General features: G+C 39.7%; 1 protein-coding gene and 1 pseudogene across 1 annotated transcript in view; both read left to right on the top strand.

Annotated features, from left to right (window-relative positions):
* The window catches only part of ESR2 (estrogen receptor 2), a 70,989-nt gene that overhangs the window by 10,263 nt on the left and 32,938 nt on the right, over window positions 1-27,788 (top strand). The window contains exons 2-4 of the mRNA XM_027065895.2: window positions 3,042-3,485; window positions 5,813-5,985; window positions 18,615-18,731. Coding sequence (XP_026921696.2) covers window positions 3,067-3,485; window positions 5,813-5,985; window positions 18,615-18,731 — 709 coding nt within the window. The 5' untranslated portion in view covers window positions 3,042-3,066. The remainder of the gene's footprint in view (window positions 1-3,041; window positions 3,486-5,812; window positions 5,986-18,614; window positions 18,732-27,788) is intronic.
* Window positions 18,251-18,438, top strand: LOC113601711 (uncharacterized; annotated as a pseudogene).

Raw genomic sequence — 27,788 nt, 5'->3', positions numbered from 1 at the left:
GTAGATGGAGATGGAGAGATGGAGATGGAGAGCTTCCCAGGCAAGCTTGTTTACGTCACAATCTCTCTCAACCAGTCTAGTTATTAGTGGTCGTTGTTCCCCTTCCCAGATTATATTATTCCAATTATCCTAGTATTTTTTTAAAGTTTATTTTTATTTATTTTAAGAGAGACAGAGGGCAAGCGGTGGGGACAGAATCCCAAGCAGGCTCTGTGCATCAGCACAGTGTCCATGCGGGGCTCAAACTCACAAACGTGAGATCATGACCTGAGCTGAAGTTAAGAGTCGGATGCTTAAATGACTGAGCCACCCAGGCCCCCCCATTCTAAGCTTTTATTATTAAAGGTTTCCATTTGTAATTGTATTTTTTTGTGTCTTTCCTCCAAAGCTTCTTGTGAAAACTTTTGAACTTCAAGAAGAGGTGAAAGACTGGTATAATGAATGTCCACCATCTAGACTCAGTAACTGTTAACGTTTTTACTTGGTTTCTATATCCGATTTAGCCATCCAAATATTTTATTTCTAAACTATTTAGTGGGTGGCATTCTCTTGTAAAGAAGAGCTTGCCCTCAACTGTGGCATAAACTATGGATCCTCTCAAAAAGGCAGGGTACAGGCTTAATTTCTTTCCCTTAATTACTACTTTTCAGAGTGAGGGACTGATGTAACAATCACTTGCAATGGTAGCCGATGATTCTTTTTTCCCTTTTTCTGGATTCATAGTCCAAAGGTAAAGCATGAGTTCTCTCTGTATAATGCCCGATGTCCGTGGAGGTTGTGCCATTTTGCATTCCTACCGACAACGTCAGAGAAAGTCTCTGTTTTTCCACAGCCTCGCCAGGGAGGGGAGGTCAAACATTGGAATTTTTGCCAAACGTGATAAGTGAGAAATGGTGTCTTGGTGTAGTTTTAATCTTTATGAATGGAATTGAGCATCTTTCTTTGCATTTGAAGGGCCATTTGCCTTCCCTTTTCTGTGTTCAGTGTCTTTTGCCTGTTTAAAGAATTTTTTTTAGTCTTTTTTTCACTTTAAAGTTCTCTATATACTAGGGAAATTAGCTCCCTATTTCTTTTAATTTTTTTAATGTTTATTCATTTTTGAGAGACAGAGAAAGTGCAAGTAGGGGAGGGGCAGAGAGAGAGGGAGACACAGAATCTGAAGGCTCCAGGCTCGGAGCTGTCAGCCCAGAGCCCGATGCAGGGCCCGAACCCATGAACTGCAAGATCATGACCTGAGACGAAGTCAGACACCTAACGCACTGAGCCACCCAGGCGCGCTGAGCCCCTTATTTCTGATAGAAGTTGAGAGTTCCCCCCCCCCCCATTTGTCATTAGGCTTTTGGCTTTGCTTATGGTGTTTTTATGATGTACAAAGATTTACTTTTCTCTCCTGAATTTATTGGTCATCTTTTTATTGCCTGTGGATTTTAAGCCATAGTGAAGGTTTTTCCCACACCCATCTTATAAAGCAATTTTTCTGCGCTTGCCTCTAGCACCTGTGTGGTCCGCTCTCCTTCCCCTCACTCCTGGTTGCCTTTCTCTTTTAACATTTGGATCTCTGAACCCTTTGGAGTTGATTCTGGCATGTGTTCTTTTTCCAATGGCAATTCTACTGTCCAATGTTTTCTTTGTGATGTAAACTATCAGAGACCTTTACCATATGCCAACTTTCCAAAAACTTTGGAGTTTTTGAATTTTCTATTTTGGGATTTTCTATTCTGTTATGTAGCAGCCTGCGGCCAATCAGGGGGTTGAAACTATAGGTTTCAACAGAGGAGAATTTTTCTTTTAAACATTTTCTAACATTTTTAAAATTTTTGAGACACAGAGACAGAGCATGAGCAGGGGAGGGGCAGAGAGAGAGGGAGACGCAGAATCTGAAGCAGGCGTCAGGCCCTGAGCTGTCACCGCAGAGCCAGGTGCAGGGCTCGAACTCATGAACTGCGAGATCATGACCTGAGCCTAACGCGGGCGCTTAACCGACTGTGCCCCCAAGGCGCCCCCAACAGAGGAGGACTGATATAAAGAATAACTATGATAAGAGATTAAATATAATAAGTAACTCTATGCGGTTCCGTAGGGGTAAGGGAGAGCACCCAAGGAAGGACCAATTTGGAGGGGTTCAGATCTCTTCAGGAAGGGTGGGTGGGCCGCTAACCAGGGTGCAGTGGGGGGGCGGGGGGGCAATCAGCAGCCCGTTGCGTGGTTGTGCCCTGGGAGTCTGGGTGGCTGCACAGGACAGAAGGCCTTTACAGCATGCAGGTAGCAGGAGGTGAGGAGGTTTGTACAAGGAACGACTGACTTCTTTGTGACTCCTCAGGCCACAGTCTGGACAGGTGAGTGTGGAAAGGACCCGCCACAGGGCCAGTCTCCCCTGATTGTTCTCACCCTCATACTGCCGCCCTCTGCCGGTGTCAGAAGTCACAGCAGCTTCTTGCTCCTGCGGTGTCCGTGCAGCGCCCTCTACTGAGAAAGGTTAGCATTGTGCTCACTTTAAACAGGTTAAGCCACTCCAGCGCTTCCCATGGGCCATATACTGAACCTGAGAAGCGATAAATTATTAACTGACACGAGTGCAGTGGCCTGTCTGTTCCTTGTGTTTATTACTGGTGACTGATTCATTGTGTGTTTGAATATCTGTTAACGCTATCCAGGCCCATTGACCTGCTCTTTCGATGTTTTCTTGGCAATTCTCGTTTATTTTTCGATAAGAATTTTTAAATAAACCTACCTAGTTCCAGAAGGGGGAAAAAAAAACCCTTGCCATTTTAATTGAATCCTGCATTTTTTAATTTTAAGAAGTATTTTATAATAAATTCTTGTGGTTAAAAAAATTCTTGGAGCTAACAACAACAAAAGTGATAAAAAAGTGAATAAAGTAGCAAATGAGAGTTCCTGCCCCCTGAGGTTAGTATTTTTTTTGTCTGTCTTTCAGGATGTGTTTCTAAGCTGTGTGTGTGTAAGTAAGAAATATGTGTGGACATTTTTAATAGTTAGGCCTATAGCTCTAATTTAGAAATGTCTTCTGTTTTTCTCTACAGCCCCCGAGTCTTTGAGAACCTTATAATGTCCCTTTGTGCCTCTTCTCACAAAGAGTTTCCTCAGCTGTTACCTATTCAAGACATGGATATCAAAAACTCACCATCTAGCCTTAACTGTCCTGCCTCCTACAACTGCAGTCAACCCATCCTACCCCTGGAGCATGGCCCCATATATATACCGTCCTCCTACGTGGAGAGCTGCCATGAATATTCAGCCATGACATTCTATAGCCCTACTGTGATGAATTACGGTATTCCCAGCAGTGCCAGTGACTCCGAAGGTGGACCTGGTCGACAGACCACAAGCCCAAATGTGTTGTGGCCAACCCCTGGACACCTCTCTCCCTTAGCGATCCATTGCCAGTCGTCGCTTCTGTATGCAGAACCTCAAAAGAGTCCTTGGTGTGAAGCAAGGTCGCTAGAACCCACCTTACCTGTACACAGGTAAGTCCAGTCTTTATTCTGAATTGTACTTTAGGGGCATTATTCAAATCACTTTATGATTTAGTGAGAAGAAAGATATGCGTTACTCCAGGTCTTTCTTCATCACATAGATTACTTAGAGCACCTGACACATATATTCTGAATTCTAGAATATCTATTCTGCTCTTCTAATCCTCATTTAAAAAGTAAGCTTGTAGATCTGAGTTCTGGGGAAAATTCACTATCATGACTACGGTTTTTAGACATTAGAGTTTGAAATAAAAAATCGCTTTTCTCTTGATGAAGTGACTTGGGGTTGAAAAAGAAATTTTTAGGGGTGTCTGGGGGGCTGTCGGTTAAACCTCTGACTCTTGATTTCGGCTCAGGTCACGATCTCACAGTTCCCGGGATCGAACCCTGCATGGGGCTCTGCTCTGACAGAGCCTGCTTGGGATTTTCTCTCTCCCTCTCTCTCCCTCTGCCCCTCCCCTGTTTGCACACTCTCAAAAAAATAAAAAGTAAAAAAAAGAAATTTTTACTTTCTTTTCAAGTTCGATGCCTCTTATCTTGTAGTGAAATCACAGTTGAGTGTTCATGGCACATTGTGTCCAAGAGAAAAGCAACTGGGGAAGTGTTACTGCTTCAATGAAATGGACTGGACACATGAAGCCTGAAAAGACAGGCAATGATTGGCACAAGTTTTTGACAGTGAACTAAAATAGCATTTCATAAAGATTGATGGGAAACTAAATGTAGACTTTAGTTGAAATTTCTTGAAGTTAAAAAGAGTATCTGTACTCTTAAATGCAAGGTAACGTGGGTTATTTCCATTTAATTTGTAATGTATTTGATGATAATTACAGCTATGGAGGGAAGAGGTCGGGTAGGGAGAAGGATGAGGGGGAGATAAATTTCTAAAACAACCAAAGTATTAAGTTCTTGCATGTTGGGTATTGAAATTTGTTACTTTCAAATGCTGTCCTAACACTTTGAGAACGCTATGTTACACTGTAATTTTATTTTTCTCCTTTTTAAAATCGTTGTGGGTAAAAGAGAACATAAACATTGTAGATAACTTTTTTTTTAATGTTTATTTATTTCTGAGACAGAGGGAAACAGAGTGCGAGTGGGGGAGGGGCGGAGAGCGAGGGAGACACAGAATCCAAAGCGGGCTCCAGGCTCTGAGCTGTCAGCACAGAGCCCGACACGGGACTCGAACCCATGAACTGGGAGATCATGACCTGAGCCGAAGTCAGGAACTCAACCGACTGAGCCACCCAGGCGCCCCATGTAGACAACTCTTTTAAAGTCCTGTTTTTCACTCAGCCTTTAAGGGAAGAAATATTTTGTTTCTGATCATGAGATCTAATCAGAGTTCTAATATAGGGTAAATTAACCCATAGTATAATTATCTTCGTTTATAAATCAATTATATCTCTGACATTTCCTTTCCAAAAGAAACATGGCTTAGCACGATTAGAACTAGCCAGGTATGCTTTTAGTGTCCGCTAATACTGCCTTCATGGGCTGTCCCTTCCTCTGTGGAAGCCACTGCCCTTCTCCCCAGCACTGCACACCTGCTTCCTTCAGAAACTTCTCTGAGCACCAGCGTGTGTGCACTTTCTCCCTCTCTCTTCTCCTTTCTCTCTTTTTCTTCTCCCCACCTTTTCCTGTCCTTCCCTGCCCTTCCCGGCCCTTCTCCACCCTTCTCTACTCTTCCCTACCCCTTCTCTCTCTCTCTAAACCAGAGTATAGCGTTCACTTCGATGTCATTTAAAGTCTATCGGCTACTCCTCTTACAGTTGTTTTCACTCTAGACCTTCCTCTTAAATTGCAGAATGGCAGTTTTTGTTGCCCATTTAAATGGGAACTCTGAAGGGCTAGTTAGCACCACTGAGGAATGACTGATACTTGAAAATGGTTAGGTGAGATTAGGTCCATCCTTACAGTGTTGATGAATTAGCAATTATGGAAGGCCACTGCACACCCTGCTTGTAGTTCAGACCTGTGGGTAAGACTTGTTCTGGTCACTTATTACACTCAGAGATGTGCAATCTGATGGCTACAACCAGCCGTCTATAGTTACTAGTGACCCTCAGCATTGCATGGATGGGCATAGACTCACCTAACTACCTTCAAACATCAGTCATTCCCAACAGTGTGACTCTTTCTGGATCTCATGATATCAGCAACAAAGGTCGTGCTTGATCAGATTTCCTGGAATTTATTTATTGTGAGCTCTGGAGGGCAGAGGTAAATTAGACAGTGTTCGTGCTATATTTTTTTTCTAGAAAGTCCATCTTTTCCCCTTAATGCTGTGTTACAATGAATATTTTCTTTGCCCCCAGAGAGACACTGAAAAGGAAGGTTAGTGGGAGCAGTTGTGCCAGCCCTGTTACTAGTCCAAGTTCAAAGAGAGATGCCCACTTCTGTGCGGTCTGCAGCGATTACGCATCTGGATATCACTATGGAGTCTGGTCGTGTGAAGGATGTAAGGCCTTTTTTAAAAGAAGCATTCAAGGTACAAGAGTATTGTTAGCTGCTTCTGTAGTTTTCCGCTTTTGCTTTCAAAGAACTCTGCAGATGACCTGGCAGAAGTTTCACCGTTGGCCTGTTTGGTACACAAAGTACAGCAGTTGAGAGGCTCGTGTGTGTTGGGGGATGGGGCGAATGGTGGAGTAGGTTGTTTTAAGCATAGAGCCCCTTATCTTTAATTCTGGATCTCTACCCCCAGAGCCCCAGAACTTGAACGGATCTCTTCCCACCATCACCCATCACCATTTTCTTGGGAAGAGAGGCCTAGTTACAACTCTTATGTATCTGTTACTGGTTTTTGATCTGTGGTTACCATTAGGTTTGTATGTAACATCTTATGCATATGGTAGTGTATGTTAAGTTGATGGTCTCTCTTTTTTTTAATGTTTTTTAAAATGTCTTATTTATTCTTGAGAGACAGAGAGACGGGGCATGAGTGGGGGAGGGGCAGAGAGAGAGGGAGACCCAGAATCGGAAGCAGGCTCCAGGCTCTGAGCTGTCAGCACAGAGCCCGATGCGGAGCTTGGTCTCTCAAACTGTGAGATCATGACCTGAGCTGAAAGTCGGACTCAGCTTAACTGACTGAGCCACCCAGGTGCCCCTTAAGTTGATGGTCTCTTAAGTTTGAACCCATTCTTTACTCCTCCCTCCACTCCCCTCCCCTGCTGTGTTTTAAATCTACTGTGTCATACTTTACATCCTTTTATTTTGTGAATTCCTTGACTGGTTTTTATAGATATATTTAATTTTACTGCTTTTGTGCTTCCCACTTTTCTTACCTCTGCTTATGGTCTTTCTTTTCCACTCAAAGAGTCCCCTTCAACATTTCTCATAGGGCTGCTTTAGTAGTCATGAATTCCTTTAACTTTTGTGTCTGGGAATCTCTCTCTAAGTTTATTTTATTTTATTTTATTTTATTTTATTTTTTTGAGAGAGAGAGAGACGTCGAGAGAGAGAGTAGGGGAGGGGCAGAGAGAGAGGGAGAGAGAGAGAGAGAGTCCCAGGCAGGCTCAGTACTGTCAGTGCAGAGCCTGATGCAGGACTCGAACTCACAAACCATGAGATCATGACCTGAGCCGAGATCAAAAGTCAGCTGCTTAACCGACTGGGCCACCCAGGTGCCTCACTTTTTCTCCCTTTCTATTCTGAATGACAGCCTTGCTGGATAGAGTCTTTTTGGTTGCAGGGTTGTTGTTGTTGTTTTTTTTTTTTTTCTTTCAGCACTTTGAGTATATCATGCAGAGTTTCTGCTGAAAAATCAGTTAACAGCCTTATGGGGGTTTCTCTTTTATGTAACTGTTTTCTCTTGCTACTTTTAAAATTCTCTCTTTATCACGACTTTTTGCCATTTTAATTATTATGTGTCTTGGTGTGGCCCTCCTTGGGTTGATTTTGTTGGGGTCTCTGCGGGCCTCCTAGATCTGGATTTCTATTTCCTTCTCCAGATGGAGGAAGTTTTCAGCTATTATTTCTTCAAATGAAATTTCTGTCTCCTTTTCTCTCTCTTCCTTCTGGGATCCCTATAATTCAAATGTTATTATGCTTGATGGTGTTGTTCAGTTCACTAAATCTAGTTCCATTCTTTATTTTTTTTCTCTCTCCTATTCAGCTTGATTCCTCCCCATTACTCTGTCCTTCAGGTTGCTGATCCATTCTTCTGCTTCCTCTAGTCTGCTATTTATTCCCTCTAGTATGTGTGTGTGTGTGTGTTTTAAGTTTTTAATGTTTATATATTTTTGAGAAAGAGAGAGAGGCAGAGAGAGAGAGGGAGACAGAATCCAAAGCAGGCTTCAGGCTCTGAGCTGTCAGCACAGAGCCCACATGGGGCTTGAACTTATGAACTGCGAGATCATGACCTGAGCTGAAGTTGGATGCCTAACAGACTGAGTCACCCAGGTGTCCCAGCCTCTAGTGTATTTTTAATTTTAGCTATTGAATTTTTCATCTCTGATTGGTTCTTTTTTATGTTTTCTATTTCTTTGATAAGAGTTTTACTGAGGTCCTCTACTCTTTTCTCCAGTCCAGTGAGTATCTTTATGACCATTACTTTAAATTCTCTATCAGGCATGTTACTTATCTCTGTTTTATTTAGGTCTCTTGCTATGATTTTGTCCTCTTCTTTCATTTGAGACCTTATTCCTCTGTCTCCTCATTTTGTCTAACTCTCTGTGTCTATTTCTATGTGTCAGGAAAGTCTACGTCTCCTGCTCTTGAAAGTAGTGGCTTTATGAAGAAGAGGTCCTGTAGTGCCCTGTGGTGCAATGTCTTCTGTTCACCACACCTGGGTCTTCAAGGATGTCACCTCTGTGTGTTGTGTGCACCCACTATATAGTGGCCAAGGTGCTTTGGCAGTCCTGTTGTCTGCAATGGCTCTCTTTGCCTATTGTGGGCTGAGTTGGGTCCCTTTGTTGTTAGTGAGCCAATCTGGGGCCACCTTGGCTTGAATTGAGTCAGACCAGGCATTTGCCAGAGATGTGGTAGCACTGAACTACAGGGCACTTTTCATGAGTTGTCCTTTGAGAAGCTTTTGTTGGTGGGTGGGGCCAGGAGTTAAGACCAGATGTCTGCCTCCAACCCACTGCTGGGGCCACAATTGGACTGGTGTGGTGATCTTTCCCTCTCCCCAGGTCAGGAGTCACTTTGGAATGGTGCTGGCCCCTCTCAGGGCTGCTCGTACGCTGTCAGGCTTGTGACACCTCTTTGGATGGGCTCTGGCCAAGGGCGTATTAGAGAGGGCAAGTCTGCAGGAGAACATGGGCCGTGGCAGGCCTGCTGTTAGCAAGTTATATAGAGGGTATTGGGACTGTGCTGGTTTTTGCAGGTGTCTGTGTGTCTAGGCTGGGGGAGGGGAATGGCACCCACCAGCTCCTTTGTTCCTGGAGCAATCTCCCAATGATTCCTGCCACTCTAGCACACACTCTGAGAATAGTAAACAGTCTCCCTTTCATATACCCCAGGCATTTTTCAAATAGCTGCTTCTATGCTGTACTTCCATGGAGCTGTTTGTTGTGCTGTCTCTTTAAGGGCAGGGTCTCCATTTCCTGTTGCCTTCCCAGCTCTCTCAGAGTCAAGTGCGCTGATTTTTAAAGTTCCACCTGTTAAGCCCCCCTGATTGTAAGAACTAATGAAATTACCCCCCTCTGGTTTTCAAAGCCAGATGTTAATGGGGATTTGTCTTACTCGTGTGCATTCCCCGTACTTGGGGTGCCTGGTATGATAGTCTGTTCTTCTCCCCATTCCCAGCCAGTGGGTCCTTCCCCTGCTATGGACAGTCCCACAGGTCTGTTTAGCTCCTGACTACTGTTCCACCCTTCCTACCCTCTTCATTGTGGCCTTTTCTCTACATTTATCTGTGGAGAGTCTGTTCTGACAGTCTTTGGGTCATTTTCTGTATTATTAACACTGATGTGGGTGTTATCTAGTTGTATCCTTGGGACAAGGTGAGCTTAGGATCCTCCTATTCCACCATCTACCCCAGAAATCCCTAGTTATAACCCTTGTGAAGAAAAAGCTTGGAAAAAATGTGCTTATTAGGAATTGCAAAGATTGTTTCTTCCTTTGACTTATGTTTAACATTTGGCATGTGTAAAAGTCATGATGGTAGGATGGCTCCCGATCAAATCTAGAGAGGGTGAAGGGTAGAATTTAGTAGTAAAGAGTTGCCTTCCTGTAGATCCCCTGAAATTCATCCTGCTGTATAGATGGCCACCTATTTGTCCTGACTCCTCCATTTAGTAGCTCTATGACTTTACCTTCTAGTCTGTTTCCTCCTCTGTGAAATGGAGATACTTACAAAGTTATTCTAAAAATGAAATGGAGTTAGTTATGTGAAAATATTTGGTCATGTATAAACATCATGCAAATTTAGGATATTCTAGTTGTTTCCTATCTCTTCTACATTGAGATATCATCCTTTACCTTTTCTTTGTATTTTTCTTCTAATCCTAATCTCATTTAAATCTACTTCCTTTAAAATCTTCATAGTTGGGTGGGGCACCTGGGTGGCTCAGTCTGTTAAGCGGCCGACTTCGGCTCAGGTCATGATCTCGTGGTCTGTGAGTTCGAGCCCCGCGTCGGGCTCTGTGCTGACAGCTCAGAGCCTGGAGCCTGTTTCAGATTCTGTGTCTCCCTCTCTCTGACCCTCCCCCGTTCATGCTCTGTCTCTCTCTGTCTCAAAAATAAATAAACGTTAAAAAAAATAAAAAAAAAAATCTTCATAGTTGGGTGGATGAGGGTCCTCTGCCATTTCCAAACTTAATTTTCTCATTAAAAGAAGAAAGCATCACAGATAAAGAAAGCATATGTCATCGAATTATCAAAACATAAATTGTATTGTTTGCTTATTTATAATTGCTTTTATACACCAAGCTTTTCATTCTGTATTTAATATATTTAGTGCTTAGATATTTTTATTTATGATAATTGCAGTAGTAGATTATAAGGCCAGGTCCACTTCCCTATTATATAGTAAAAACAATTCAGATATCTAAAATTCAGAACTGAATTCTTGATATGATGACAATTCTCTATCTTGTTGAGATTCCAGAATGTTATTCCTTAAGGAAATCTTGACCTGATACAACTAACTATATCCTTTGAAAAAGATCCTTTTTATTTGCTGTTGGGAAAAAAAATCTCTACCTGAAATATCTTTGAACCCTTAGACTATGGCTGATTACAATGATAAGGGAGTTTCCTCTGCTTTCCATATATCATTCCTTCCTACCACATGGGTCAAGGAACTATTGGGAAAGGTGAAAGAAATGTCACATTCTAAGTGTGCAGAAGGGAAAGAGGTAGTGCTCTGTGCCCTTACAATTGCTTAATGTATAAATGATCATTTTTTTTGGACTCCATATTTTTCACATCCCCCTAATATAAAATGTGTTGCAGCAGCCAAGAATGGACACTCAATTCTTTTTGTATATGGAATAAGAATGAAATGTATTTATCATATTATCATTATTCATGATAAACACTCTTAACAAAGGAGGTTTAGAGCATATCTCATTGTAATAAAGACCATATTTGAAAAACCCACAGTTAACATCATGCTTGGTGGTGAAAAACTGAGAGCTTTTCTTCTAAGATCAGGAACAAGACAAGGATGTCCACTCTCCCCATTTTTATTCAATGTAGTACTGGAAGTCCTTGCTAAAGCAATCACACAAGAAAATAATAAAAAGCATCCAAATTGGTAAGGAAAAAATAAAACTTTCACTACTTGCAGATGACATGATATTATACATAGAAAACCCAAAAGTCTCCACCAAAAACCATTAGAACTGATAAATAAAATAAATTCAGTAAAGTTGGGGATACAAAATTAATATACAGAAATGTGTTGTTTTTCTATACATTACTAAATAGCAGAAAGAGAAATTAAGAAAACCATTCCATTTACAACTGCACCCAAAATAGTAAAATACCTAGGAATAAACTTAACCAAGAAGGTGAAAGACCTATACTCTGAAAACTATAAAACACTGATGAAAGAAATTGAAGATGACATGAACCAATGGAAAGAGATTCCATGCCAATGGACTGGAAGAACAAATATTGTTAAAGTGTCCATACTAACCAAAGTAATCAATCGATTCCCTATCAAAATACCAACAGCATTTTTCACAGAACTAGAACAAATAACACTGAAATTTGTATGAAAGATCCTGAATAACAAAAGCAATCTTGAGAAAGGAGACCAAAGCTGGAGGTATCACAATGCCCGATTTCAAAATACATACTACTTACCTATAGTAATCAAAACAGTGTGGTAATGGCACAAAAACAGACACACAGATTAATGGAACAGAATAGAGAACCCAGAAATAAACCCATGATTATAAGATCAATGAATCCTTGACAAAAGAGACAACAATGTACAACAGGGAGAGAACATTCTCCTCAATAAATGGTGCTGGGACAACTGGACAGCTGCATGCAACAGAATGAAACTGGATCACTTGCTTACACCACATACAAAAATAAACTCAAAATGGATTAAAGATCTAATGTGTGTGAGACAGAAAACCATAAAACTCCTCGAAGAAAACATAGGTAGTAATCTGACATCAGCCTTAGCAACGTTTTTCTAGATATGTCTCCTGAGGCAAGGGAAACAAAAGCAAAAATAAACTATTGGGGCTAGACCCAAATAATAAGCCTGTGCACAGTAAAGGAAACCATCAACAAAAGAAAAAGTCAGTCTGCTGAATGGGAGAAGGTATTTGCAATGATATATCCAACAAGTGGTTAATATCCAAAACATATATAGAACTTCTACAACTCAACACAAAAATAATAGTAATCCAATTGAAAAATGGGCAGAGAACTTAAATAGAAATTTTTCCAAAGAAGACATACAAATGGTCAATACACACATGAAAAGATATTCAGCAGCACTAATCATCAGGGAAATACAAATCAAAATCACAATCAGATATGGCTGAAATAAGTCAGTCAGAATGGGTAAAATTAAAACACACACACACACACACACACACACACACACACAAGAAATAACAAGTGTAGAGAAAAGGGAACCATCATGTACTGTTGGTGAGAATATAAACTGGTGCAGCCATTGTGGAAAACAATATGGAGGTTCCTCAATACATTAAAAATAGAATTACCAAAAGATCTAATAATTCCACTACTGGATATTTAACCAAAGAAAACTAAAACTAATTCAAAAAGGGATAATGCACCCTGTGTTTATTGCAGCATTACGTACAATAGCCAAGATATGGTAGCAATCTAGATGTCCATCAATAGATGAATGGATGAAGAAGTTACACGCACACACACACACACACACACAGAGTGAGAGAGAGAGAGAGAGAGAGAGAGGGAGAGAGAAATGTTACTCAGCCATTAAAAAGGATGAGATCTTGCTATTTGTGACAACATGGATGGATCTAGAAGGTATAATGCTAAATGAAATAAGTCAGACATAGAAAGGCAAATACCATGTGATTTCACTTACATGTAGAATCTAAAAATAAAACAAATGAGCAAAGAAACAAAAAACCAGACTTTCAAATACAGAGAACAAACTGGTGGTTACCAGAAGAGGGTGTAGTGGGGGATGGGTGAAATAAAGGGAATTAAGAGGTACAAACTTCCAGTTATAAAATAGTCACAGATGGGGCGCCTGGGTGACTCAGTTAAGCATCCGACTCTTGATCTCATGGTTCATGAGTTTGAGCCCCATGTCAGGCTCTGTGCTGGCAGCGTGGAGCCTGCTTGGGATCCTCTCTCTCTCCTCTCTCTCTGCCCCTCCCCTGCTCATGCTCTCTCTTTCTCTCTCTCTCAAAATAAAGAAACTTAAAAAAAAAAGATCATTTTAAAATAAAGTAGTCACAGATGAAAAATCTAGCATAGGGAATATAATTAATAATACTGTAATAATGTTGTAAGGTGACAGATGGTGACCACACTTACATGGCGGGCACTGAGTAATGTATAGAATTGTTGAATCAAAATGTTATACACTTGAGCTTTTGTTTCCCACCCATGCCTGTGGTCTTACCACAGCTTGTTTGTTCTGGATTCTAATTCTCTTTTATTCCCAAACAAACCAATCTTCTGGTTGGAAAAAAAAAAAAAGTTATACACCTGAAACTAATATAGCATTGTATGTTAATTATACTTCAATAAAATAAAGCTAAAAAAAGGAAAAAAATTAAATGTATTTATCTTAGTCAATTTTCTTCACATTGTTTTATTAAATAACTTTATTTTCATTGATTTTTTTAAATATGGGAGGTTATTTTTTAGTTGAATTTGAGATACAATTTACATATAATAAAATTCCCCTATTTTATTTGTATAGTTTTATGAATTTTGAAAATGCATGTGGTCATTTAACCACCACCATAATTAAGATATGGAATGTTGCCATCAGCCCAAAAAGTTCCTTTAGGCCCATTGCGGCCAATTGTCCCCCAACCTCCCAAGGCCCTGTAACCATCGATCTATTTTCTGTCCCTATAGGTTTGCCTTTTGCTAGAATGCCCTATAATTGAATCGTAAAGTATATAATCATCTGTGTATCGTTTCTTTCATTTATCATGATGCTTTTAGGATTTATCTGTGTTTCATGTACAGTAGTTCATTCCTCTTTGTTACTGGGGATTATTCCAGTATTTAGGTGTACCACAGGTTGTGTATTCATCTGGGTTGTTTCCAGTATTAGGCTATTTTGAATGAAACTTCAGTGAATATTCCTGCATCTTCCTTTCTCTAGACCTAAGTTTTTGTTTCTCTTGGGTAAATACCTAGGAGTAGAATTGCTGCTTGTATGATGAGTGTATGTTTAATTTTATAAGAACCTAACAAACTGCTTTCCAAAGTGGTTGAAACATTTTGTATTCTCAACAACAGACTATGAGACTTCCAGTGGGTCTACATCCCTGTAAAAACTTGATATTGTCAGCTATTGGGTATACAGTTGTGTCTCATTGTGGTTTTAATTTGTGTTTCCCTGATTAGTAATGATTTTGAGCATCTTTTCATGTGTTCACTGATTTTTTTTCTCTCTCTATATGACCTATTAAGGTCTTTTATATACTAATGTTTTATTCTGTTCTATTGTCTAGTGCTTCATTCTTATAGAAGTACCACCACATTATTTTAACTATTATAGTTTTCTTTTTTTTTAGTATAATTTTATAATGCATTTTAATACAAGCCAGTATAAATATCTCCTGTTTTAAAAGTATTCTGGCTATTTTCCTTGGTTTCTTCATACATAGGAATATTAAAATAATTTTATTGTGTCCTCCCATCCATAATGTTAAGAAAAGTGGAGACTTTGTTAAACCTAAGAATTATTATGGAATAAATCTTTTTAATAGTCTTCACATCAAGAATATGTCTCCATTTATTTAGGTCTTTTATATCTCGTATACAGTTTTGTTACACATATATATAATACATTTCTCAGAGGTATTTCTGTAAATTTCATTCTTTTGGGCTATTTCTTTTATGTCCATATATAATAGTAATACTATTCTATTCACTTTCATTTTGGTATTCATATGAACCTTTTATCATTGTCTTTTGAAAGTTAAAATCTTTTTGAGTGCTGCTCAAAGATCTTTAATTCTTTGTTTCTTACAACTTTGGAGTCTGAGCTTTCAATGGGAAGCTCTGACAGCTGGTAGGTTATACAGCAGATTCCTTATCTTGGAGGCACATATTCCATTACTTGGGATTCATTTGGCCTTGAAGCCACAGAGGATGTCCTGAGGGAACAAAACACAAGGTTGATTCCTGCTGTTGAGGGATAAGCGTGCCAGGGAGGGTGCGGATGATAAACATTGCTCTATCGTTGAAGTGACAAAATCGGGAAGGTGAACTGAGCTTAAACTCAGATCTTCTGATCTCAGTCCAGTGCTGTCTCTCCCCTCTGTGCTATGGATATGAATGATGACAGGTATTCAGACTCAATAATTTTGTAGAGTATACAGATAACCTTTTATCTGTATACAGATTATAAAAAGCACATTTTCCTATAAAGCTTTATATCTTTAAGAATTAGCTACCTATTTTGCTTTGAACTTTTCTGTCAGTTCTGTTAGTATGGAATGGCATGCCTCTCAGGTTGTTGCATGAAACAAGAAAACCATTTTATTTAATTTTGTTGGAGAGGGAGAGAGAACGTGAGTGGGGGAGACGGTTAGAGGGAAAGGGAGAGAGAGAATCTTAAGCAGGCTCCACACTCAGCACGGAGTCTGATGCAGGGCTCAATGTCACAACCGTGAGATCATGACCTGAGCTGAAATCAAGAGTTGGACGCTCAACCAACTGAGCCATCCAGGCGCCCTGAGAAAACCATTTTAATACGTGAGGTAGTTCGTATAGTTTAAGGACTTTTTTTTCCCCTTTTCTGCCAGAAGTGAATTCAATTACCCTGGCCTTCTTGTATAAGACATTTTCTAGGCTATTTTTTTTTTTGAACGTTTTATTTATTTTTGAGACAGAGAGAGACAGAGCATGAACGGGGGAGGGGCAGAGAGAGAGGGAGACACAGAATCGGAAGCAGGCACCAGGCTCTGAGCCATCAGCCCAGAGCCCGACGCGGGGCTCGAACTCACGGACCGCGAGATGGTGACCTGAGCCGAAGTCGGACGTTTAACCGACTGAGCCACCCAGGCGCCCCAAGGCTATTTTTATTTAGTGTGTTCATATTACTATGCTTTCTCATTGTTTTTAAGTAAAATGGTCTTTTAAAATGAGGTAAAAAAAAGTGAACCTTTCATTGTCCCTTAAATGCTTATTGTTGTAAACCTCTATAAAACCAAAAAGGATGACATCATGTATTATTCTTTGAGTTTTTAGAAGGTCCTTAAAAGATTGATACCTCTATGGAAAGTACTGTGGGGTTACATTTACCTTCTAGCCATAAAAGATTATGTTTTAGCGGACAATTGAAAATTTCTAATTGGGAATGTATCTTGACTTTTAGCATATAATTTATTTTTGAATGTTTTAAGTGATCATAAAAGCAATAACAAGTAATTATCTGTTCCTTTAAAAAAGATTTATACCATACCTCATATTGCCTCCTACTCTTGCGTGTGTGTGGAACCTGTAAATATGAGAGTTGCTTCCTTGGTTAGGTTACCTGATATGGCAAGTGGTGATGGGGGAGTCTCGTGATTATGCTATAATTATGTAAGACTCCATCATACTGGAGTGGAGAGGCACATGGGAAGTCAGAGATGTGCCCCCCCGGCCTGGAAGAAAGCAGACATCGTGCTGTGAACTGCTTTTGGACAGGGAACTGGTTCCTCTATGAGTTGGCAACAGCATCCTGCTGACAGCCAGCAAAAAAATGAGAACTTCAGCCCCACAGCTGCAAATGGCTGATTCTGCAAACACCTTATATGAGCTTGGAAGGGCGTGCTGAGCTTCATATGAAACCACAGCCCAGCCAACACCTTGATTGCAGCCTTTTGAAACCCTGACTAGAGTAAGCTGTGCCTGGATTCTTGACTCGTGGAAATGAGATAAGTGGGTGTGGTTTTAAGTGTGTAAGTTTGTAGAAATTTATTACGCATCACAGAATACTAAAACCATAACCTTAAGATGATTCGACTGAAGTTACATGTTTTCTTTTATAGAATGGGGATGATAGCTCTTTATAGGGAAGTTATGGGATTCAATGAAATGTTGATAAAGTATCTGGGAATCAGTACGTTGTCAGAATGTTGGTGAGCCAGGCTTCCTGTGTGTGGCCGGGATGAAGGTCGCTTGAGAGGGCGTTTGCATCTCTTCGAGAGCTGTAGTCTCTGCCGTTGCTGCTACCCCAGGCTGGCTCAGGAAATGGTGGTAAAGCCACAGGCAACTGAATTTCAATTTGTGTTTGGTTGAACAAGTGTTACTGGAATCTACCTAAAGTGGGAGAGAATTATAAAATTCGATTTTGGTGCAATCGTGGAACAATGTCTTTTTGCTCTAGGGATTGGGTAGGGTGCATCTGTTTCACAAGGCTCAGCTCTGAACTCTGGGTGGAGTTCAGTCTGCACATTTCCTTATTCTCCTTGGACCAGCAACTACCCGAGGCATTTCCTTTTTTTCAAAGGGCCTCTTCTTGGCTCCAGCGGCCAAGCCAGACTGTTGGAATATCCCATCTACTTACATACTATTGGCTAAAGCAAGTTTCATGGCCACACTCAACGTCAGTTGGTAGGCGACCACACTTTGGCTGCTCTAGTGCACTGCAGGGTCACAGGGCTGCGGGAGGCAGTGGCAACTGAGAAAAATAACCACAGCCAGCCTCAAGTGGCAGTTCTTTTGGTTCTTCAGTTTGCTAATTTCATTATCCCCTTAGTGATTAGTTTCGCTCTCTTATTTGACTATGGATTCCCATAAGGGGCGCCTGGGTGGCTCAGTGGGTTGAGCGGCTGACTTTGGCTCAGGTCATGATCTCACAGCTTGTGGGTTTGAGCTCTGGGTCCGGCTCTGTGCGAACAACTCAGAACCTGGAGCCTGCTTTGGATTCTGTGTCTCCCTCTCTCTCTCTGCCCCTCCCCCTCTCACACGCTGTCTCAAAAATAAATAAACATTTTGAAAAGTAAAAAAAAAAAAATCATGTTAAATCCCAAAGAGGGATATGTATAAAAGAATGTAAGCAATTGAATTTGGTGACCTGATATACAAGTACTATCCTTGAGGTGTTCTGTGATTTGCAGAACCAATTTCAGACGACTGTCTTACTTTCCCTGTCCAAAGGAGAATATTTCAGCTTTGCGCAGTGGCAGAATTGTAGCCAATGAGGTTTATCCGAGGCACGATTATTGCTAATTGAAACCAAAGGAGAACGTTTCTAATGTATCTCTTGAGAATTCTAAGAACATGCAGAGAATAGCCTGTTGGTCAAAGAGCAGGATATGGAGATATTCCTGGATTTTCTATACTCACTAATAAGGTGCTCATGACGCTGAACTTTGGCCTTTGTACCTATACGTATCGTTAAGAAGATGCCCCCTACCTCTCAGCCGGGTAGCATTATCAGTGTTGTTGACCAGGAAGACATGTAATCAAAATATTGTAACAATAGCCTGCCTTTTTTGTTTTGTTTTGTTTTGGTTTTTTCCTCCGTTGTAGGACATAACGATTATATTTGCCCAGCGACGAATCAGTGCACGATAGATAAGAACAGGCGCAAAAGCTGCCAGGCCTGCCGACTTCGGAAGTGCTATGAGGTCGGGATGGTGAAGTGTGGTGAGTGTTCGCTTCCTGTTTCATTTCATCGTATGGGGGGCGTGCCGATGGCTCTTTCAAACAGGACAGGTGGGGGAACTGGGGACGTGTAGCCTGGATGGGAGGAGAGTTAGGACTTGGTAATTATCATCAAGTATTTGTACGCTGCCACATTGGAGGGGGCATTGATGTATTCCCCGTAGCTGCAGAGGACAGAGCTGAGGTGAACAGGAACGAGTCACAGGGGGCACATTTTGGCCCAATATAGGGAAGAACTTTCTACAGCTCAGGAGGTCTGACAACACAGTAGACTGCTGCTGGGTTTAGGGAGCTCTAGAAACCAAAGTGCTCAAATGGGCTGGATGACCATCTGTCTGAGGCCTTGCAAAGTCTAAGGGTGAAGTTCAGATAAATGTCCACAGTCAAAGCTGTGACAGAAAAGTAGAATATCTTGTGGGTTACTTGGAGAGCTATGGGAAAGATTCATGCCTAGCCCTGTATTAGCTTTCTAGAAAAGGTACATATAGGTGTCAGAAACATGATAGAACCATGGAAAGCACACAGAACGTAGATTCTGTTGTATGATATCTATGTATGCATATATGCGTATAAACATACGTATGTGTGTGTATGCACACATACATGTATACGTACATGAAGAAGAAAGAAAAATGGGCACATTAGTATAACATCTGACAGTAATGCGTACCTCCTGCTCTCTCCACCTGGCTAACTTTTGATTCCCTGTCTGTACACACTTGCATGTATATGTACTCACAGCAGCTCTGCCCGAGTTTTCCTGTTATTCTCTAGTCAGTATTTTGCCTGTGGTTAGTTGTAATTTCTCTATTTAAAAAATTTAAAACAAAAGTCTCCTTTCACCCTGACAGTCTCTTAGGAGCTCTGCCTTTTGAATATTCTCTCTTTTTTTGTATTTGCTATGATATAGAACCTTTAATTTCAATATTTATAATTTCTCATCTTTTACATAGACTTTCATATATATATAAATGTGTATATGTATATATACACATATGCATATATACACATTTATATATATGTATAAATATATATATACACATTTATATATACATGTATAAATGTATATGTGTGTGTGTGTGTGTGTATAAATTTATTGTTTAATTCACTTCCAAGTTAGTTAGCATATAGTGTGCAATAATGATTTCAGGAGTAGATTCCTTAATGCCCCTTACCCACTTAGCCCATTCCCCCCTACCACAACCCCTCCGGTAACCCTCTGTTCTCTATGTTTAAGAGTCTCTTATGTTTTGTCCCCCTCCCTGTTTTTATATTCTTTTTGCTTCCCTTCCCTTATGTTCATCTGCTTAGTGTCTTAAATTCCTCATATGAGTGAAGTCATATGATATTTGTCCTTCTCTGACTAATTTCACAGCATAATACCCTTCAGTTCTATCCACATAGTTGCAAATGGCAAGATTTCATTCTTTTTGATTGCCAAGTAATACTCCATTACGTGTGTGTACACACACACACACACACACACACACACACACACACACATATATATGTATATATACCACATCTTCTTTATCTGTTCATCTGTCGATGGACGTTTGGGCTCTTTCCATACTTTGGCTATTGCCAACAGTACTGCTACAAACATGGGGGTGCATGTGTCCCTTCGAAACAGCACACCTGTATCCCTTGGATAAATGCCTAGTAGTGCAATTGCTGGGTCATAGGGTAGTGCTATTTTTAATTTTTTGAGGAACCTCCATACTGTTTTCCAGAGTGGCTGTACCAGTTTGCATTCCCACCAGCAGTGCAAAAGAGATCTTCTTTCTCTGCATCCTTGCCAACATCTGTTGTTGCTTGAGTTGTTAATGTTAGCTATTCTGACAGGTATGAGGTGGTATCTCATTGTGGTTTTGATTTCTATTTCCCTGATGATGAGTGGTGTTGAGCATTTTATGTGTCTGTTCGCCATCTGGATGTCTTCTTTGGAGAAGTGTCTATTCATGTCTTTTGCCCATTTCTTCACTGGATTATTTGTTTTTTGGGTGTTGAGTTTGATAAGTTCTTTATAGATTTTGGATACTAACCCTTTATCTGATATGTCCTTTGCAAATATCTTCTTCCATTCCATTGTTGCCTTTTAGTTTTGCTGATTGTTTCCTTTGCTGTGCAGAAGCTTTTTATTTTGATGAGGTCCCAATAGTTCATTTTTGCTTTTGTTTCCCTTGCCTCTGGAGATATGTTGAGTAAGAAGTTGCTGCAGCTGAGGTCAAAGAGGTTTTTGCCTGCTTTCTCCCCTAGGATTTTGATGGCTTCCTGTCTTACATTGAGGTCTTTCATCCATTTTGAGTTTATTTTTGGGTATGGTATAAGAGAGTGGTCCAGGTTCATTCTTCTGCATGTCGCTGTCCAGTTTTCCCAGCACCATTTGCTGAAGAGACTGTCTTTATTCCATTGGATATTCTTTCCTGCTTTGTCAAAGATTAGTTGGTCATACGTTTGTGGATCCATTTCTGGCTTCTCTGTTCTGTTGCATTGATCTGAGTGTCTGTTTTTGTGTCAGTACCACACTGTCTTGATGATTACAGCTTTGTAATACATCCTGAAGTCTGGGAGTGTGATGCCTCCAGCTTCAGTTTTCTTTTTCAAGATTGCTTTGGCTATTCGGGGTCTCTTCTGGTTCCATACAAATTGAAGGATTGTTTGTTTTAGCTCTGTGAGGAATGCTGATATTATTTTGATAGGGATTGCTTTTTCTTTTTCTTTATGTATGTAACAGATAAGGCACCTCATCTGGCTATATTATAGTATAGCAGAAGTCCTCTTATTTGATCACACTTCTCTGGCTTTATAATCACTGATGTTTCCTGTTTTCTTTGTGAAACACCCTGCCAATGCCCATGACCTCCCCGTGTGTATTGGTTAATCTTTAAAACATTCAAGCATTTCTGTTCCCACCACTTTAGTTTTAGACTTATCAGTAACCAGTAGACTTTTTCCAAAACCTATTTCTACTCATTGTAACTGTCAAAGTATGTAATTTAATTAGAATTTATACAAACATGAAATATGAGTAGGAAAAGATATCATTTCTGTGAAAGCTTTGAGTACAACTCTAAAGGAGGGACAGAGGGACACCAGGCTGGCTCAGATGGTAGAGCATGTGACTCTTGATCTCAGGGTCGTAAGTTCAAGCCCCACATTGGGTGTAGCACTTACAGTAAAACAACAACAACAACAACAACAACAACTGTAAAAGACTAGTAGCTATTGAGTTAGGTATGAATGAGATTGTGGCGGGGGGGAATCATAAACCTAGAAAAATTCTGAATTTGGATTGCTTTATGAGTGCCTAAGTTCTTGCTCCGTTGTAAAGAAGTGGAAATTGAACATTCAGAGGCTGTGCATCGTGGATATGGTTTATGTAGGAAAGTTACTTGTGATTTAAGTGGCAGATGTGCTTAAGGAGAAAGATTTGGTCCTCTGACAAAAGATTACAAATTAAGTGTTTCATATTTTAAGTTAACATTTTAAGGTGAGTGTGTATTTTTTAAAAAGCTATTTACAATTTAGTCAGGATAAGAACACTTTTATTCTACTACGATCTGTTGGACAGGTGTAGCCCTGGTGGTTTGGGACCAGGGCAGGAGCACATGATAATCCGCCTGCAGGGGGTGGTGTATGCGGTGGGAGAACAAGAGGACAGGACTCCCGAAGGTTGAATTTCCTTTTTTGTCTTATTTCTTGCTATCTGTGACTATGCTCAAACCTAACGTTTCTGGCCCTTGGTTTTCTTATCTCTGAAAAGAAGATATCTGCTTCACTGAGTTTTGTGAGGAATACATATGAAAAAAAAATATAAAGACCTAGCACAGTGTTTGGCACTAAATTTTAGTTTTCCTTCCTTTCCCCTCCCTCTTTGAAAAGCTCATATAAGTTATGAGGAGTTTTGATACAATACGGTCTTGCAAGGCAGAGTACAGAGATGTACTTTAAAACATTTTTCTGGGGTGCTTGGGTGGCTCAGTTGGTTAAGCGTTCAACTTGGGCTCAGGTCATGATCTCAGTTTGTGAGTTCGAGCCCCGTGTCAGGCTCTGCACTATGAAGCCCGCTTGGAATTCTCTCTCTCTGTCTCTCTCTCTCCCCCTCTCTCTGTTCCTCCTCAACTTGTGCTTTCTCTCTCTCACAAAATAAATAAACTTAAAAAAAATCTTTCATGATACCAACTCAAAAGATATCTGCAACCCCATGTCACAGCAGCATTACTTATTTGTTTATTTATTTATAAAATTTATATCCAAGTTAGCATATAGCAGCATTATTTATAATAGCCAAAGCATGGAAATAACCTAAGTGTCCATTGCCAGATGAATGGATAAAGAAGTTGGTGTGTGCGTGTGTGTGTGTGTGTATAAAAATGGAATAGCATCCAGCCATTAAAAAAAAGCCCACAAAGAAATCCTGCCATTTGTGACAACTTGGATGAACCTTGAGGGCACATGCTAAGCGAAGTAAGTTAGAGAAAGACAAATACTGTTTGATCTCACTTACATTGGAATCTAAAACAAAAACAAAAACAAAAACAAAACCCAAACTCATAGGAAAAGAGATCGGATTTGTGGTTACCAGAGGCAGGGTGTTGGGGGAGAGGGAATTAGAGAAAAGTGACCAAGGGTACAAACTTCCATTTACAACATAAGTTTTCTGACATAATGTACAGCATGCTGTCATTAACACTGCTGTATGATAGATATGAAAGTTACTAAGAGAGTAAGTCCTAAGAGTTCCGAAAGAAAAAAGAAATCTTTTTCCTTTTTTCCTTTTTTTTCTTTTAACTTTCCCTCTTTATTGCATCTATAAGAAATGATGGATGCTGACTAAACTCACTGGGGTGGTCATTTCACAATATACATAAGCCAAACCATCATGCTGCATACCTTAAACTTACACAGTGTTGTATGTCAATTATATTGCAATAAAATTGGAAAGAAAAATCTTTCATGGAAAGGAAAACCAGAGAAAAGGTCATTAAATTTGGGCAAAAAGAAATTGGGCAGGGCTCTCTAAGAGAAAACATTTTATCATCTTTGGAGATTGCATGATGAGATGGGTTGATGTGCAAACATCTGGATATATCGCCCTTTACTAACCACAGAGAAGGACCATTAGGAGTGAACTTTCTTAACTATGCTTCCCTCCTTTTCCGGCACTCTTCTTGTCTGTCCTCTCAATAAACCCTCCACCCATATTCTTCCTTCCTTCCAGTCTTGGAGGAGTAGGGACTCCACCTGCACCATTTCCCTTTTATTCAGACATTTTGTCTTTTCTGTTATCACCGTTTTCTTCACCAATCTTGGGTTTTCTATTGAGGTTTTAATATGGTTGGAAGATGCTCACCCAGACTTACTTCAGGGATGAGGCTTTGTTGTAAGGATACGCTGAAATGTAAATAGCCCGGAAAACAATCCAAAAGGCCATGCATTTGATCTCTAGAGATTCCTGTGTTGGGAGAATAAATCTGTATCTTTAGATGCCATCTCTCTATTCATCTGCTGTATATACACATGGCAGGGATTGGATAGGGATGTGGGACAAAGTAGTAAAACTGCCAGCTCTGGATTCAGACAACTGCTTTCACTATTTTCTAGTTTTCTACCCTGGGCAAGTTATTTGAGCCTTCTTGTGCCTGGCTCCTCCCCTGTATCTTGGAGATGCTAATAGCCCCTGCCCTCTAGGGCAGTTTTCAGAATGAAATAATCTATATACATTGTACAACATCTGACACATAGAAGCTTCCAGTAGCTGTGAGCTGTCATTTTGATCATTTACCGTTATTATCATTGTTGTCATTGTCATCACCATTGTCATCAACATCTTTTCACTGGGGCTATTTACCACTTTCTATTTTTTTTACGTTTATTTATTTTGAGAAAGAGCACGCATGCATAAGTGGGGGAGGGGCAGAGAGAGAGGGAATAGAGAGAAAATCCCAAGCAAGCTTCCCACTGTCAGCACAGAGCCTGATGCAGGGCTCGATCTCATGAACCATGAGATCATGACCTGAGCTGAAATCAAGAGTCGGGCGCTTAGCTGACTGAGCCACACAGGCACCCATATTACCACTTTCTAATATGGAGCACTCCTGTTTGGTAGAGTTCTTTATCACGCTTCCTCAGAGGCACACTGAGTGACTGCCTAGATTCCAGTGTAAAAGCCGTGACACTAGAAATATCCTTGGTAGAAAACACTGAGCTCCTGGTTGAAGACTTTATTTTATTGATCTGGAATCCCCAGGACTCCGTACAGAGCTCAGTATATAGGGCTTTGTCAGTGAAAGTTGATCAAATAAATTTGAGTGTGTGATTCAAAACCTTTCACTTTGTATGTTAACCTGTTTCCTCATATACTCTACAAAAAGGAGATGTGTGATCAGACAGGTGCTTTCTTAAACCAAACATGTTGTTCCTTTTTACCCTGGGGGTATAATTGATCTTAAATAATACCTATTGCTTTATGTCTGATTACTAACACAATGAGTTATATTTTAGGCTTTTAATTCTTTTAGTAAACAGTTTGATTTGGTTATCTCTAGATAGATAGAGGCCTTCCTTCTAGTTTGATTAGCCAAGGATAAGAAGAAATTCAGATAACTTTTCTTGGGAGCAAGTAATTTAAATGTACTCATACCTCTTAACTAATATTTCTTTTTAAAATATGGACAACTGAATTTAGTAAACAAACATAATGGTAGGAATATAGAAACTAGGCATTTTTCAGATATTTTAGTTTTTTTGTGTGTGTAGGAAAGTTGTACCCATGCTCATGACATCCTGACTTATAATATGTCTTTCTTAATTTTCACTTTGTATTTTTGTTTTTAACCAATGGATTTCAAAATTTTTTTTAATGTTTATTTATTTCCGAGAGAGAGAAAGAGAGACAGAGCACGAGCAGGGGAAAGGCAGAGAAAGGGAGACACAGAATCCAAAGCAGGCTCCAGGCTCCAACCTGTCAGCACAGAGCCCGATGCGGGGCTTGAACCTACAAACTGCGAGGTTATGACCTGAGTTGAAGTCGGATGCTTAACCCACTGAGCCACCCAAGTGCTCCTAACCAATGGGTTTTTAGAAATTCTTTTGTGCTAAACTTTATAGGGGCCTGGATTGTATTTTTGTTATTTCTTGTGATCAGAGAATATGATCTATGACACCAATTTTAGTTAAAATTTTATTCATGAACTAGTATGTGATAATTTTTGTTCAAGGAATTGTACAATCCAAATGTTCTGTATTCTGCCTTTCACCTTATTGTTTACGCTGTCAGTTGCTGAGAAAGATACATCAAAATACCCAAATAGGGGTGCCTGGCTGGCTCAGTTGGTGGAGCCTGAGACTCTTGGGGTTGTAGGTTTGAGCCCCACGTTGGGTGTAAGGATTACCTAAAAAAACCTTAAAAAATAAAATAAAATATCCATTATAATAATGTATTTGTCAATTTCTCTTTTTCTTGCAGTCGCTTTTTCACGTTACATTTATAGGTTGTTTTCTTATCGTTTTGATGAGATAAGAATTATCTAAGTTTAGAATTATTTATCTTCCTTTTATAATCTACTGATGAGGCTTTAATAATGATTTGTGCCTTACAGTTTATATTGTCTGATATTGATAGAGTAACTGATTTATTTCATTAATTTTTGCCTGTTATCTTTTTTTATCCCTTTGTTTTCAGTTTTCTGTGTGTTAGATATATCTCTTACAACCAGTCTATGTCTAGATAAAAAAAATATAATCTCAGAGTTGCTCTCCATTGATGAATTTAGTCTATTTATGTTTATTGTGATCACGATATTTGAATTCATTTCTATCATTTTATGCTTTAAAAAAATTCATCATATATTTTCTTTCTTTCCTTTTTGGAATTGACACCATTTTAGTGTTTTATTTTTCCTCTTCTAGTTTGGAAGTCATACATTCTGTTTCAATTCTTTTAGTGACAGTTCTATTTTTAGCATGCATTCATGAGAATTCAAGCCACTCTCTCTAATTGATGTTTCTCTTCCCAAATAAACAATCTTAGAAAGGTCTAGCCAAAATTATTCCTCTCTCATCTTATTTGTTATTATCCAGTATTTGGTGCTACCTTATTTCTATGCCTCCAAAAATTAATTGTTATTATTTTATACATTCTATGTTTATTAGGTTTCCTCTCATGTTTAACAATTTAGTTTCTTACCATTGCACCTTGAATTTCATTGCTTTTCTTGGGTTCATGTTTCTCCATCCCAAAGAAACAGTAATTATTTCAAAGGGGCTATGAGTGATATATCTTTTTAACCTTTGACTAACTGAAATGGCTTTAATTTTTTTTTAATTTTTTTTAACGTTTATTCATTTTTGAGACAGAGAGAGACAGAGCATGAACGGGGGAGGGTCAGTGAGAGGGAGACACAGAATCTGAAACAGGCTCCAGGCTCTGAGCTGTCAGTACAGAGCCTGACGCGGGGATCGAACTCACAGACCACGAGATCATGACCTGAGCCGAAGTCGGCCGCTCAACCAACTGAGCCACCCAGGCGCCCCTGAAATGGCTTTAATTTATCCTCACTCTTGAATGATAGTTTATCTGAGAATATAATTCTAAATTGAAGGTTTCTCCCTTCCCCCACCATCTTAAACACATTATCCCATTGTGTTTCTGACCCATAAACCTACAGTAACTGAAATATATTGAGACCAGCAGAGGAGTAAAAACATATATATACATATGTGAAACATATATGAAATAGAGGAGACAATCCAGAAAAAGACACCTTTATACATATTTCTTAAATGACAAGGCATTTTATAAAAATCTGTGGGAAAAATTTATCCAATAAATGCTACTGGGAAAATTATACATCTGTTTGAAGAACATAATATGACATGATACAAACATACATAAACTTCCAAATAGATTTGAACCACAAAAGTGCTTAAAGAAGATATAAGAAAATATTGGTGTAATCTTGATGTGAAACAAAAGACCGATTTGGCTGTCATACTTCTTATGACGAGAGATACCATGAGTAAAGTGAAAAGCTA

This window comes from Acinonyx jubatus, chromosome B3, assembly GCF_027475565.1.
Source record: "Acinonyx jubatus isolate Ajub_Pintada_27869175 chromosome B3, VMU_Ajub_asm_v1.0, whole genome shotgun sequence".
Classification (NCBI taxonomy): Eukaryota; Metazoa; Chordata; class Mammalia; order Carnivora; family Felidae; genus Acinonyx; species Acinonyx jubatus.
Note: the sequence above shows the minus strand (reverse complement) of the source record. Positions and strands in the feature narration are given on the sequence as shown.